The 13,740-nt window shown below is 41.1% G+C and overlaps 1 protein-coding gene across 8 annotated transcripts in view; it reads left to right on the forward strand.

Annotated features, from left to right (window-relative positions):
* Window positions 1-13,529, forward strand: part of NEK1 (NIMA related kinase 1) — a 107,342-nt gene extending 93,813 nt beyond the window's left edge. For all 8 annotated transcript variants that reach the window (XM_029076499.2, XM_039913751.1, XM_029076505.2 and 5 more), the window contains one exon: window positions 12,228-13,529. In XM_029076499.2, coding sequence (XP_028932332.1) covers window positions 12,228-12,241 — 14 coding nt within the window. In that variant the 3' untranslated portion in view covers window positions 12,242-13,529. The remainder of the gene's footprint in view (window positions 1-12,227) is intronic.
* The last annotated feature ends 211 nt before the right edge of the window (window positions 13,530-13,740 follow it).

Below are 13,740 nucleotides of genomic sequence, written 5' to 3' on the forward strand. Positions count from 1 at the left end.
TCATCTGCTCAACTGTATATATCTTCATCACCCTATTTATTTTGTTTAATGAGATGTACATCACCCTGATTCCATTTATTTGCCATTGTTTTAATGAGATGTTCTTCCCCTTGACTCTTATTGCCATTGTTCTTGTCTGCCTGTCTCCCCCGATTAGACTGTAAGCCCGTCAAAGGGTAGGGACTGTCTCTATCTGTTGCCTATTTGTACATTCCAAGCGCTTAGTACAGTGGTCTGCACATAGTAAGCGCTCAATAAATACTATTGAATGAATGAATGAATAAGTCAGGCTAGGAGATCAGCGTTAGGAAACAGAACAGTTGGTAAAAATTTAGTCATGACCGTGGTCCCAACGATTGGAGCTGGAAGACTCTGGCAGCATTTCAGCCTTGGCAGAGGTAGAATAGTAGCATTCATAGGGCAGCGGGCCAACTTTAAATCGGCTATTGACCGGCAACTTTGGCTCAGGCCGTAGCAGAATGGCTTCTCTGCCAGACTTCCTCGCACCCACCGCCAGGCAAGAAACATTCATGGATCCTGCCGGTCTTCCCAGTCCTGCCACTCCAATACTCATATATTTACTTATCTATTATTGTCTATTATGTATATCTTTTCTCGTGTGCTTAACGTTTTGCTGTAGGTGTCTCTTCCTGCCTGTCCGTTCCCTCGTTGAACTAGACTGCTTCCCCAGATTAGGGATTGTGTCTTCTCAAAGTAAAGGGATGGCCATTTAGACTCAGTCCCCTGCCTACTGGAGCTCATAGTCTAAAAAGGAGGGGCAAGGCAACTGTCTCAGAAGGATATAAATAGCACGCTAAATCCAACAGAAACGATAAAAAATAAAAGAAACTCAAATACCTCTGACGCGGAGTTAGGCTGAGACAAGTGACCAGACGAGGGGGGTGCCCCCTTGGATAGAGAGGAAGAGGTGAATCCAGGAAGCAGTGTGGAGGGAAAAACCAAGATCCAGCAACAGACTGAATGCACGAGTTGAAAAAGTGAGGAGTGAAGGAGAAACAAGATAGATCAGTGAGTCGGTGAGAAGCAGCTTGTCCTTGTGGAAAGAGCACAGGCTTGAGAGATGGAGGACCTGGGTTCTAATCCCACATCAGCCACATTTACCTTGGGCAGATCACTTTACTTCCCTTGTACCTTGGTTACCTCCTCTGTAAAATGGGGAACAGGGACTGTGTCCACTATGATTAACGTGTATCTACCCCAGAGCCCCAATGTCGGCATATAGTCAGCACTTAACCAATACCATAGAAAAAATCTGTCAGTGGTATTTATTGGGCCCTTACTATGTGCCAAGCACTGAGTCGTTGGATGAATACAATGCAGAGGGTTTGGTAGAAATGAACCCTGTCCACAAGAACCCTGTCCAGAGGGAGAGACAGACATCAAAATAAACTGCAGAAAAAGGAGATGATAGGGTGTACAGATGAAAGATTGTAGTATTATCAACTCTGCTGGGCACATTAGGTGGAGGAAAGATTGGGGAAGAGAAGTTGAGTTGAGTTTTAGACATATTGTCCTTAAAGTGTGGAATCATTCATGTGGAGATAACTGTGATACTTCTTAAGCACTTATTAGATGCCAAGCATGGTGCTAAATGCTGATGTGCAAGCACATCAAACATGGTCGCTGTCTCACATGGGGCTCACACTGTAAGGGCGAGAGAGAACAAATGAGGAAAAAGGAGACGTTAAGTGATTTGCCCAACGTTACACAGCAGGCAAATGGCAGAGCTGGGATTAGACTCTCTGTCTTCTGACTGTCAGCCCTCTGTTTTTTCTTCTGGTTCTGGTGACAGGAGGAAATGCAAGATGTGAGAGGTCAGGTGTAATGAGACAGATCTGGGGGTCATCCACGTAGAAGTGGTAGCTGAAGCCAGTGGACTGGAAGAGCTCCCCAAGGGGAGAAGTGTAAAGTGAGAAGACAAGGGGACCCAGAACAGAACCTTGAAGGACACTTAGGGTTAGGGGATGGGAGGAGGAAGGGGAGCCAGCAGAAGAGGAAGAAAGGTGGCCTAGGGGAAAGAGTGAGGCCCTGGAAGCCAGAGAACCTGGGTTCTGAGCCTGACTCTGCCACTTGTCTGCCCTGTATCCTTGAGCAAGACACTTAACTTCTTTGTGCCTCATTTTCCTCAACTATGAAATGGGGATTCAATACCTGTTCTCCCTCCTACTTTGACTGTGACTCCGCTGTGGGACAGGGACTGTGTCCAAACTGATTAATCCCCAGAGTTTAGAACTGTGCTTGACACATAGTAAGTGCTTAACAAATACCATAATAATAATGAGACTGATGAATGGTCAGAGGGATAAGAGGAGAACCATGAGAGAACTGTGTTGGTAGAACAAAGATTTAGATAGCATTTCTGAAGGAAGTGAGTGCCAGATTTCCAGCCTGATGAAGTGATTTTCTCCAACTCCCTCCACACGATGAACAGAGGGGAGATGAGGTGAGGCCTAGAGTAGCCTGTGTATTTCTAGAACTCTGGGTTTCCTAGAACTCTGTGTATTCAATGAAAGTTCATGTATTTGAGGCCTAAAAGATATCTGAATCTGCTTGGATTTTTGTCTCTTGGTATAGGTATCAAAACAAAATTCTCTCTCCCTAAAATCGCACTGAGAGTGAGCAGCGATAAGTGCGACCGTAGAGCCACCACCATTGACTCTGGTAGATAATAGTAATAACGTTGGTATTTGTTAAGCGCTTACTATGTGCCGAGCACTGTTCTAAGCGCTGGGGTAGACACGGGAATCAGGATGTCCCACGTGGGGCTCACAGTCTTAATCCCCATTTTACAGATGAGGGAACTGAGGCACAGAGAAGTTAAGTGACTTGCCCACAGTCACACAGCTGACAAGTGGCAGAGATGGGATTCAAACTCATGACCTCTGACTCCAAAGCCCGTGCTCTTTCCACTGAGCCACGCTGCTTCACAGCGTGGTTTCCCCGAGTGCCATATAGATTTTGGTTACTACCTGAGGACTTTGGACCTTAATCTGAGCAGCTTCTAAGGAACGTGGACTCCAAAGGAGCCCTAAGAGAGGAAAGGGGTCAGAAGCTGCCTAGGCCCTGAGAGCCAACAGGCCAGAATATTTGCCTCCAGCCCTAGACAAAAAAAAACAAAAAACCCAAAAAACTAGGTTTCTTTGGTAAAATCCAGTACACACAGATGGATAGCCAATACTTCAGCAATCTAGTTTTATTCTCATTACCTTTCCAAAACTATTCTTTCCATATCATTTGAAAGAGGTGGCTTTTTGAAAAAGGATTTTGAAAAGAGCGACTGCCTCTTTTTTGACAATGATTGGAGTGGGTGTATTTTGGAAGAAATGTAATATTAAACCTGGAGAGAAGTACATGTTTGTTGTTCAGTGATTTCTGTCACTCGGCTGTTCAACGGAACCAAATGTCATGTCTTTCATCGATGTCAGATTTCAAATTTTTGAACAGTTGAGCAGATGTCAACCTTCTCATATTAGAGAATACGTACCCAGTGTTTCTCCGGAGTCATTTTAAGGCTGCCGTGACTGAAACCAAATTTCACATCCCTAAAGCTAAGAATATATAATAGGACTAGAATAAGCATGTTTTCTTTAAAAGACTGTTTTATTTTAGTCCTTTGAAGTTGCCGGAAACATTTTAGCACATGCTGAAAGTTTTTTTCTATTCACATCCTTGCAATAAGGTATCATTTCCTGTACATCAGTGCATGCTATCGTGGTATTTTTAGAGGAATTAAATCTAGAAAATGCCTCATTTTTCTTAGAGTTAAAATGCTTTTGTTGGAGAAACTTTGGTTCAGAATTCCATCACTCCTAGCGTTTGGCAGTACCGAAGCATGAATTTTCAGCATCTTTTTGGCAAATTATCAGTCCCAGTATTGCTCTTAAATGATTTGGAGCCTTGGATTCTGAGACTGCGGGCAGGACCAGCTGCAGGCCAAGGTGGAGTGGTTCATGATTTGGAGACCCCTATAGACCAGATAAGCTCCCTGGCGTTCTGATGGGTTCCCGGGGAAACCTAGAAGATCTGCTTCTCATTCACTCATTCATTCATTCATTCGTATTTATTGAGCACTTACTGTGTGCAGAGCAGTGAACAAAGCACTTGGAAAGTGCAATTCAGCAAGAGAGAGAGATAATCCCTGCCCACAACAGGCTCACAGTCTAGAAGGGGGGAGACAGACATCAAAACAAGTAAACAAGTGTCAATGGCATCAATATAAATAAATAGAATGACACATATAATTATATATATATGTAATAGAATTAGAGATATATGTCTGGCACATAGTAAGCGCTTAACAAATACAGTTATTCTTCATCTTCATCAATGGCATTCATTGAGTGCTCACTGTGTGCAGAGCACTGTACTAAGCACTTGGGAGAGTAGAATTCAATGCTTGCCCACCACGAACTTACCGCCCAGAGGGGAAGAGAGACATTGAGCAGCAGCAGGGCCTAGTGGATAGAGCATGGGGCTGGGCGTCCAAAGGACAGGGTTCCAATTTGGCTCTGCCACTTGTCTACTATGTAACCTTGAGCAACTCATTTCACTTCTGGGTCTCAGTTACCTCATCTATAAAATGGGAATGAATACCATGAGCCCCATGTGGGACATGGACTGCATCCAACCTGATTATTGTACTCTCCCAATCGCTTAGTACAGTGCTTTGCACACAGTAAGTGCTCAATAAGTATGGTTGAATAAATGAACGAACAGATACCAGTACTTAGTATAGACCCTGGCCCATAGTAAGCACTTAACAAATGCCATAAAAATTAATATAAATTATGGATATTCATAATTTGTGAATGTTCAATCATATTTATTGAGCGCTTATTGTGTGCAGAGCACTGTACTAAGTGCTTGGAAAGTACAATTCAGCAATAAAGAGAGACTATCCCTGCCCACACCGGATTTACATAAGCATAAATGAACATAAATGAACATGGGAAAGTGCTGTGGAGCGGAGGGTGGGATGAATACCAAATACCTAAAGATCACCCATCCAACTGCATAGATGACACTTCTGTCCTAAAGGTCCCGAGGACCCCAATCCCCTCACCCAGTAGAAGCCGTGGGGACTCTCAAACCATTCTCCAGACTAGGAACCGTGTCCAAGTCCATCCCAAACTCCCATGACAAATCTCAAGGTAACCCAAATCTATCCCAGCTTCCACACGTGCTGGGGGGAGGTAGAGAGGTGTGATTCCTAGAAGCCTCATGAAATCCCTTTGATGGCATACTGCCCTTTTCGTCGCAGGAGAGAAGACAGTATTCATTAGATTTTAATTTTATGTGCTCTGTGGTGCCTTGCGTGGTTATTCGAGACATGTCATTTCACAGCAGCTAATTTGGTTTGCCCAGTATCATCTTTAGTCCAGGTGAAAACTTAAGAATGGAACTTTAGGGCACTTGTTGGCCTTTGCTGCCATGGGTTTCAGTTCCAGAGAGTAGTTTGTCTGTTGGTCTCCCCATAACTTTTAGACCAGTCAAGGCGGTTATTTGATATTTAGAGCAGCTGCATGCCTGGGTTGTTTTTTCTTTATTTTGTAATTTAGTTCACAAAATAGATCACAGTGTTCCTTCAGATTAATTTACTGGAAACGAGCCAGTTAAGGGAAACTGTCTTCCCCTGGTTAGCAACGGAGAAGCAGTGATGACTGGTGGCTTTTTAGGGAGAGGAGGCACTCCTCACTACAAGAGGGTATTGACGCCCCCACCTTGCCTGTTTCAACCAAGTTGTAGAGACCAGAATTAGTACTGTGATTCACAGTGTTGGTGTCATGATCTGCAGAATGCCCCCAGCCCCAGGTTAGTAGATGAGGTGTTGGAAACCTTCCTTCTTCTCCAGGTTTTTCACCAGAAGGGTTAACTAATAATAATTGCATTCATTTGAATCTTTTTTTGCTTCCTCTCCCACCGTTTAGTAGAAGTGCTAATAAGTGGGGAAAATGACCAAAAGGCATCAGTGTAGATATATTCGTTTGCATGATGGTTTCAGAAATCAACTAGAAGTGTAAACCCTTTTCATATTACCGTAATACTTATTTTTTAGTATTTCTTTCTCCTGTAGCTTTATAATGAAATCTATGATGCTGTAAAATGTGGTTTTCCCATTTGTTTAGGACTCATACCCCCCTCTTTTCCTTCCCGTACCTTCTTAAAAAGAATCGTGGTGCCCCCCAAACTCCATTAGAATGTACAGCCTCCATTGAGAGTTGAATTGCCTTTCAGTAGTATTAGAATTTATTAAGCGCTTACTGTGTGCAGAGCCCTGTACTAAGCACTGGAAAAGAATATTCTGGTGAGAATTAGTCATAGTTCCTGGCCCTCGAGGTTTTAAAATATATATACATATAAATAATATCTCACATCATTTCTACATACATAATCTCCCTTTCATCTTTTATAATAAAGTATTGACTCTCAACGGAATCCAAGTTTAGGGAAATAATTCTGACTGTTGGCCTTTAGTAGTTTTGCAGTATTACTTAGTACAGCTTGTAAAAGGAATGAATGTTTAAAAGTGTAGGGCCATGTTTTGACCTTAAAATGGAATGAAGAAAGTCTTTAATAAAAAAAGAACAGTTTTAGAAATGGATATTTAGAAGGAAACCTTTGGGCCTTTTTTCCGTACTATTTTGGGATCCCAATTATTGGCTTTTTAAATGTAACATGAGGAAGTAAAAATGCCACACTGGGTGAGCTTTTAATGACTGATCAAGCCCAGTATTGTTTTTCCAATGGCAACACCAAAAGATGCATGGAGGAATAGTGTGATGGTTGCCTCCTAAATTAAGAATATAAATTTTAACAATCAGGAATTTTCCCTTTAATATCCCACCTTAGCTTTATTGTCCAAGAATCTAGTTATACCACTTTGAGTCTTGTAATATCCCAGAGCTTTGCCTTCAATAATCCATTAATAATTAGCCCTCGTTGGATTTATTCACTCCCTTCTTGAACCTATGTTTTGCCTCCCACAATTCCCTGTGCTAACAAATTTTGCCTGCTAAGCACTGCTGTGAGAAGAAGTGTTTCCTTCGCTCTTTGGAACCTACCATTTTCAAGTTGCCTAGTCCAGAGTGTGTGATATTTGATAGCCACCAAACACGTGAGCCCGTTATTGGGCAGGGATTGTCTCTCTGTTTCCGAATTGAACATTCCAAGCGCTTAGTTCAGTGCTCTGCACATAGTAAGTACTCAATAAATACTATTGAATGAATTAATGTGCGCATGCACACACACACCCAAACACCCACTGTACACACACTGTTTGAGAAGCAGCATGGCCTAATGGAAAAAGCACAGGCCTGGGAGTCGGAGGAACCGAGTCCTAATCCCGGCTCTGCCAATTGCGTGCTCTGTGACCTTGAGCAAGACACTTATATTCTCTCCTCAACTATAAAGTCCCAAAGGATGTTTTGACTTTCTTGATTTAATTTTCTACTTCTCTATTGTTGCAAGCTTGGACAGACTACTACATAAGTAACATAATTCTGTGGAGACATTCACTTCCACGTGGCTAGTGAAAAACTTCGATTAAGTGTAGGTTTTCTGTAGTTTAAGCACTATAATAGGTACTATTACTACTGTGTTATGATTCCAATTTTTTATAAGACTTTAGTGTGGAGACTTTTTTAAATTTAAATTTATTTTGTTTGGTTATCCTCCATCTGCATTCTTTATTGACCAATTCAAGGAACTCCAGCAGATTAGTAAGGTGTGATTTCCCCTTTTAGAAGCTATGCTGTCTTTTTTCCAAGAGACTAAGTACTTCATTTATCCTTATTTAATAATAGTGTGTACTGGTATAAGAACAGAAGGGAAAAATCCCTGTCCTATAATTCCCAGGATCAGCTCTGGACTTGTTTTGAGTAATACAAGTTACATTGGTAATGCGCCAGTCATGTAATGCAGTGGCCATTTGCAGTGATAGGTTGCAAGTTTTCAGCTTCCTTTCCTAGGTCTTCAAGAACTCCTGGGTGACACCATTATGGCTTGATCACTCCTCCACAGCACCTCTATGAAGTGTGATACCTCCCTCCTGCGCTAACTCCCATTCATAAATAACTGGCTTTGGGAAAGTAACTTTGACCCGTGATTTTAACAACCTTCAATTTTTGTGCTGATTGTAAATCTCTCATTTAAAATGATTCCAAGTAATATATCTTAGTACTGCTTATGCACCACATTGAATTGCAGTAATACTGCCAAAGTTAATTAACTAGGATCTCCATTTTCACATATTTTGCAGGGTGTGTAAATTCAAATGAAAAGTAAAGGTGTGAACTAGAATAGTCGTGATCCACATACATTTCTAATCCTTATGTCTAATGCCATCCCAGATAATTGAATTTACATTTGCTACATATGGAAGAGAATCAACTTCTTCATTCCACAGACTAATGCTAGCAACCTTTGTTAAAGCATTACAGATCAGAGTAAAGATCTTCACTTGCCTTTCACAAGAACCCCAGATAGTCTCACTTCTATCATCCCCCACTCCCCCGCCCACCTTTTCCATTTCTCATTGGCAAATTGACTCCATCTTCCTTACTTTCAGTTATCTTGCACCCACTTTTGGGTGGTCTCCTAAACCACATCTTATCCCTAGATATCCCAACTTTATCCCAGACTAGTCCAGTTGACCAAACTCTCCTTCTTCCTTCATTCAAACAGCTATGGAAATTCTGTCTCCCTAGTCCTTGGAAAAGAGGAAATTATTCTCTGCAGTGATTCACAACTTCTCCAGTAAAGGCACTTCATTCGCGACCCCCACTTAATGCACAGCTCTGCCACTGGCTTGCCACTGGCCTGTGTGGCCTCGGGCAAGTCACTGAACCTCACTGGGCCTTAGTTTTCCCTTCTGTCAAATGAGATAAGATCCCACTGTGTCCATTGGCAGTGTGTCAAGATAGTGGAGTGTTTACCCAATGGTTAGCTACTTGTGAGTACTTAACAAATGCCAATATTATCGTTCAGCCATTTTATGCATTGCCATTCTTATCTGGAATGGCTGAACTACTGACCTCACCTCCCAGCCTTGCTGGAGAGTGTGGCCTCCAGTGAGTCCCTGCTTTCTGTCAATACCCCTTCCCAAACAGCTTCCCTGCTCCCCTAACTCAAGTTCCACCACTAGATTTAGGTCCTTTTTTGTAGAAAAAAGGCATTACAGATTTCCTTCTTCCTAAATTGGTGGTCCCTGCATCAGTTTTTCAGCTTGGTGTAGTGTAAAACAGTTGAGGCTTTGGACTGCCCAGCTGGGACACCTTATTGATAGGAAACTGAGGATTTGAGACATATGAGGTGTGCGCTGTTCCCTGTCAGCTTAGGGTACCATAAAAGAGTTGAGGCTTTAGATTCTCCACCTGGGGCCCCTGATTAGTAGGAAACCGAAGATTGTAAGCCTCGAATTAGTAGGAAACCGAGGATTGGGGCTTCTAGAGTCTGCACTCTTCCCTGTTGAGCCTTTTATTTTGGCTAAAGTAGCAATTGTAGAAAACATTTTCCCTCCCGTCTGCATCGGGGAATTTGCAGCATAAATGCACTACTATGTTTCGGCCGAAGTGAGGATTATCATAGTATGTAGCACAGAACATAACTTAATTCTCTGCCTCTTGTGCAAACCAGTTCTCGATTAGGCTCCCCAGTGCAGGGGGGGAAACCCTGACATGGATCACTCAACTAAGCATAATGGAAAGAATATGCAAATTAGAAAATAATTTTAAATTTGTGCAATTATCATGCTTGGAAGGTTATATGAAACATGTGACTACAAATGCTTATTTGTTATTGCTGAATACACTTCAGAATGTTAGGAAAGAATATTTAACTCCTGGTGAAACTGCTTTATATATATTCCTCTTGATTTTGTTTTGATAAGAATGAATCTTTACTGAATAGGCTTAGGTATAGAACTTCAGAATCTATGGGGCCACCATACGCTTTAGTAATGGAGTGCTCAGTCAATCACTGGTATTTGTTGAGGACTTACTATGTGCAGAGCACTGTACTAAGCACTTGAGAGAGTACAATATAACAGAGTTGATCGACATGTTCCCTGCCCACAACAAGCTTCTGCTGTAGAAGGGGAGACAGACATTAATAAATAAATTAATGGATATGTACATAGCTGCTGTGGGGATGGTGGGGAGGGTGAATAAAGGGAATAAATCAAGACAACGCAGAGGGAGTGAGAGAAGAGAAATTGAGGGCTCAGTCAGGAAAGGCCGATTGGAGGATGTACCTTCGTTAGTCTGTCAGGTATGAAGAGGGAGGGCTTTTCAGGCCAGAGGCAGGGCATGGGTGAAAGGTTGGTGAAGAGTGCTCAGTTTACTATCATGAACTTGTAAAAAAAGAATAGAAAGCAAGAAAAGAGAGTAAGGAAAATAGACTGAGAAAATTGTTTTAATTGCTGTATTGATCCCATTCGTTGTAATGTTTACTGGTTTGAAAGAACTGTATCTTGTGTTCGATACAGACAGGCTTCTAATTGCAGCCCTTCATATTTTTTGCTTGGGCGAAAAAAATAGGGAACATAAAGTACTGTCCTGAAAACTTTAAATGGATTTACCATCCGACTTGACTATTTTGATTCACAATTGGTTATCCTACTGTGTTGGGTAATCCATAACCTCCTGCATTTTCTGAATGATTGGGAGAGTGTATCTTAGTTGTTAGAAGCTCGAGCTTGCATAATTTGCAGCTTGCACGACGAGGCACCATTTCAGAACTGAAGAGTTTAAGAGTATTAAGAGAGGCCCGAAGGCCACTGAGGGAACCTGCAGGAGCATCAGAATAGGTTCAGAAATTAAGGCAGAAGGGGATAGAAAGCACCCAAGGAATAATAATGAGTGTGCAGTGTCACCTGCTTCTGGTTAGGAGGAGGAAGCAACAGAAAGCCAAAAGCAGTCAAACCCATTGCATTCCAAGCATTTAGTACAATGTTCTGCACCTAGTAAGCGCTCAATAAATACTATTGAATGAATGAATGCAGCTAGGAGTTCAGCAGTGCCAGCAGATCAGGAAGTAGTTGGGCAGATATTTAAGATGGCAAGAGCTTCCAGCTGTTCCCAAAACACTTTGCACACCATTTGCCCACCTTTTCCCCTGACCCCAAAGAGGCTTCATTCAGCCTCTACTTCTGCAGTGGGGTTATTTGTTAGGCAGGCATTCCATTGTCGAGCTTTATTGATCGATGGTGGTTTTACCACGATTATTTTTTTTTACTATTAATAGCATGAGCTTCCATCTTGATTATCTCTTTTGGTGTGAAAAGAGTTAGGAAACCATGATTTGGGAAATTGGCAGCTGCTCTCCATTAGTTGCATGTGAATATGAACGGTGCCCTAGGTAGCAAGTCATCTCCCTCTACACCCCCAGCTCACACTCTTGGTTCCTTCCAAGCTAACGCACTCACCGTGCTTTGTAAAGACTCACCTCTCCTGTGGGTACACACCCTTCCCCCTCCCTCAAATTTCCTCCCTCTCCCCATCATCGAAGCTCTTTGGGAATCAGAACTACTCCAGGAAGGCTTACGTAGGTAATGTGTTAATGAGTATTTCCTTTAAAAATGATTCCCAAAACTATTACAGAACCGAGGTTCTTCTCCAAGGTCTGTCAGTTGCAGCCTTCTGCAAACATTTAGGTGACCTTCGGTTTTTACAGGTGTCTTCTAAGTGAATCCTATGATAAGTAAATTGTCTTTGATGTTGCCAAATAACTTTGAATACAATTTGCGGGGTTTCTGTAGCTTGTGCCTCACTTTTGGAGCAGTCTAGCAGCTAATCATTAGAAGGTAAAAATAATCACTTTGATGTAAGGAAAAACATTATGCTAAGAGATAACTTGAGGGCACGTTATTTTAAGCTTACTAATACTTTTAAGTTAAAAATCGGTAGACTTAGTGGTAAAAGGATTTCAGTGTAATGGCAGCTTGATTGTGGAAGATTAGATGAAACGGGATACTTAAGATGACAGTACATAAAATTTTCTAACCCAGTAAAGCTGCAAGGATGTTCTTCAGATTCCAGGATTTAAATTTTTGGTTTTTTTATTGCTTTTCTGATTTCTAGATTTGGTAGCCATGTATTCTAAGTCAAAGCATACAAATGTGACTTCTAATTAAAGAATACGCATTTCCTTTCAAGTGAAAATGTAGACTGTTCAGAGCAGCATGTTAATTTTTTTCTTCCCTTTTCCAGATAATGATGAATAAATGAACAGAAGACATTCTTTAATATCCGGAAGAATGAATGGATTTGAATTCTGCAAAGCAGAATTCCAAGCTTCAGTGGAAAATGTTGCAATCATCTCCTAGGATAAAGAGCATACACGTTGAGACAGGCATGACAATTGCATGAAGGATAGGGAATACATACCATTTTTCAAATAAATGTTTCTCTTTTATGTATTTTCTTTAAAATGTTTCTTGTGTTCTCAAGTTACAGTTATAGAATCTGTACTTCATATTAAAACATCCAACCAAAGAGACAAAGAAGTTCACCCAGAAATGGATTTAAAGGTGGGAAGGATTTATCGTGAAATAAATTGGCATTAACTGTTGAATGTTAGTCTTAGTGCAGTTGAGGGTGCCCTTTGTTGTGAAGACCTGCCTTGGACTTTACATCTATGCACTTAAGCAGAGCCTCTTTCCATTGAATGCTAAAGGCAGTATTTTGTGTTTTTTCAGATCAGCGAGGCTGGGTTTAAAATGCCCTTTCTTGACAAGGGCCCTCTTAAGTATTTACATTTTTGAAAATAACATTTTTAGCCTTTTAAAGTTTACATTTTCTAAACTTTTTTTAAACCAGTGCCACCTGAACCAACCTAATGGATTTTACAAACTTAGGGGAACAGGTGTATCACTGACTTAGAGATCATTGAAAAGGCTTGATTTAAAAATGATAGGGATGGAGAAATTCCATTTCTTGACATTTAGGAAATCGGTCAGATTCTTACACAATTTTGTTTGAAGGCAGGAATTACTAAAGTGAATTCAGTTTTTCTAGCTTTGGTAAACCGTGATTCAGTATTCAGCTTAATAGTTCCTCCATGGGTCCTTACCATGCATTTCTCTTCCCATTGCTGAGGGGAGCAACGGGAATTTAAAAAAAAGTAATTAAGGGCTGGCTAAAGTACCATCTTGACCTTAAATTTCTCTGGGAAAAGTTGCTTTAGTTTTTTTCCCCTTCCTCTGTTGCCCTGTCAGGAGGTTTCACTAAGGCAAGCATTCCCTTCTGAGATGTCTATCTAAAGCCCTGCCTTCAGCAAGACACAAATTAGATGGTTGGGTAGCAAATTTCCGATATCCAGATGCCTTGTGGTCCAAGCCGGAATTGTCAATTCCCTAAGTCAGAGCTGCCTGGATGGCAAAAAGGACTATCTTGCAACTCTACGTTAAAATTATTACATCTATCATTTCTAACATTCAAAAATAAATATTTGATTTTTGTATTTACTTTTACTGTGTTCCTATTAAATTTATTTCTTACCTACTTTAAAAATGCCCAGTATGAATTATGTTCTGCTTCTCTTCCTTGATGGTGTTCTTGTGTTAGATTCTCATATGTTAAGCTTTCACCTTGTCCTGTCTGTATTTTCTAGCACTATTCATGCCATTAGATTGAATTATTTTACACTTTTACTTCTTGCTCTTATAGATTTGATTTCTTTTTCTGAATTAGGCGATTTCACCTAAATGTATTAATTAATCAA

The sequence above is a fragment of the Ornithorhynchus anatinus genome, chromosome 12, assembly GCF_004115215.2.
Source record: "Ornithorhynchus anatinus isolate Pmale09 chromosome 12, mOrnAna1.pri.v4, whole genome shotgun sequence".
Classification (NCBI taxonomy): domain Eukaryota; kingdom Metazoa; phylum Chordata; class Mammalia; order Monotremata; family Ornithorhynchidae; genus Ornithorhynchus; species Ornithorhynchus anatinus.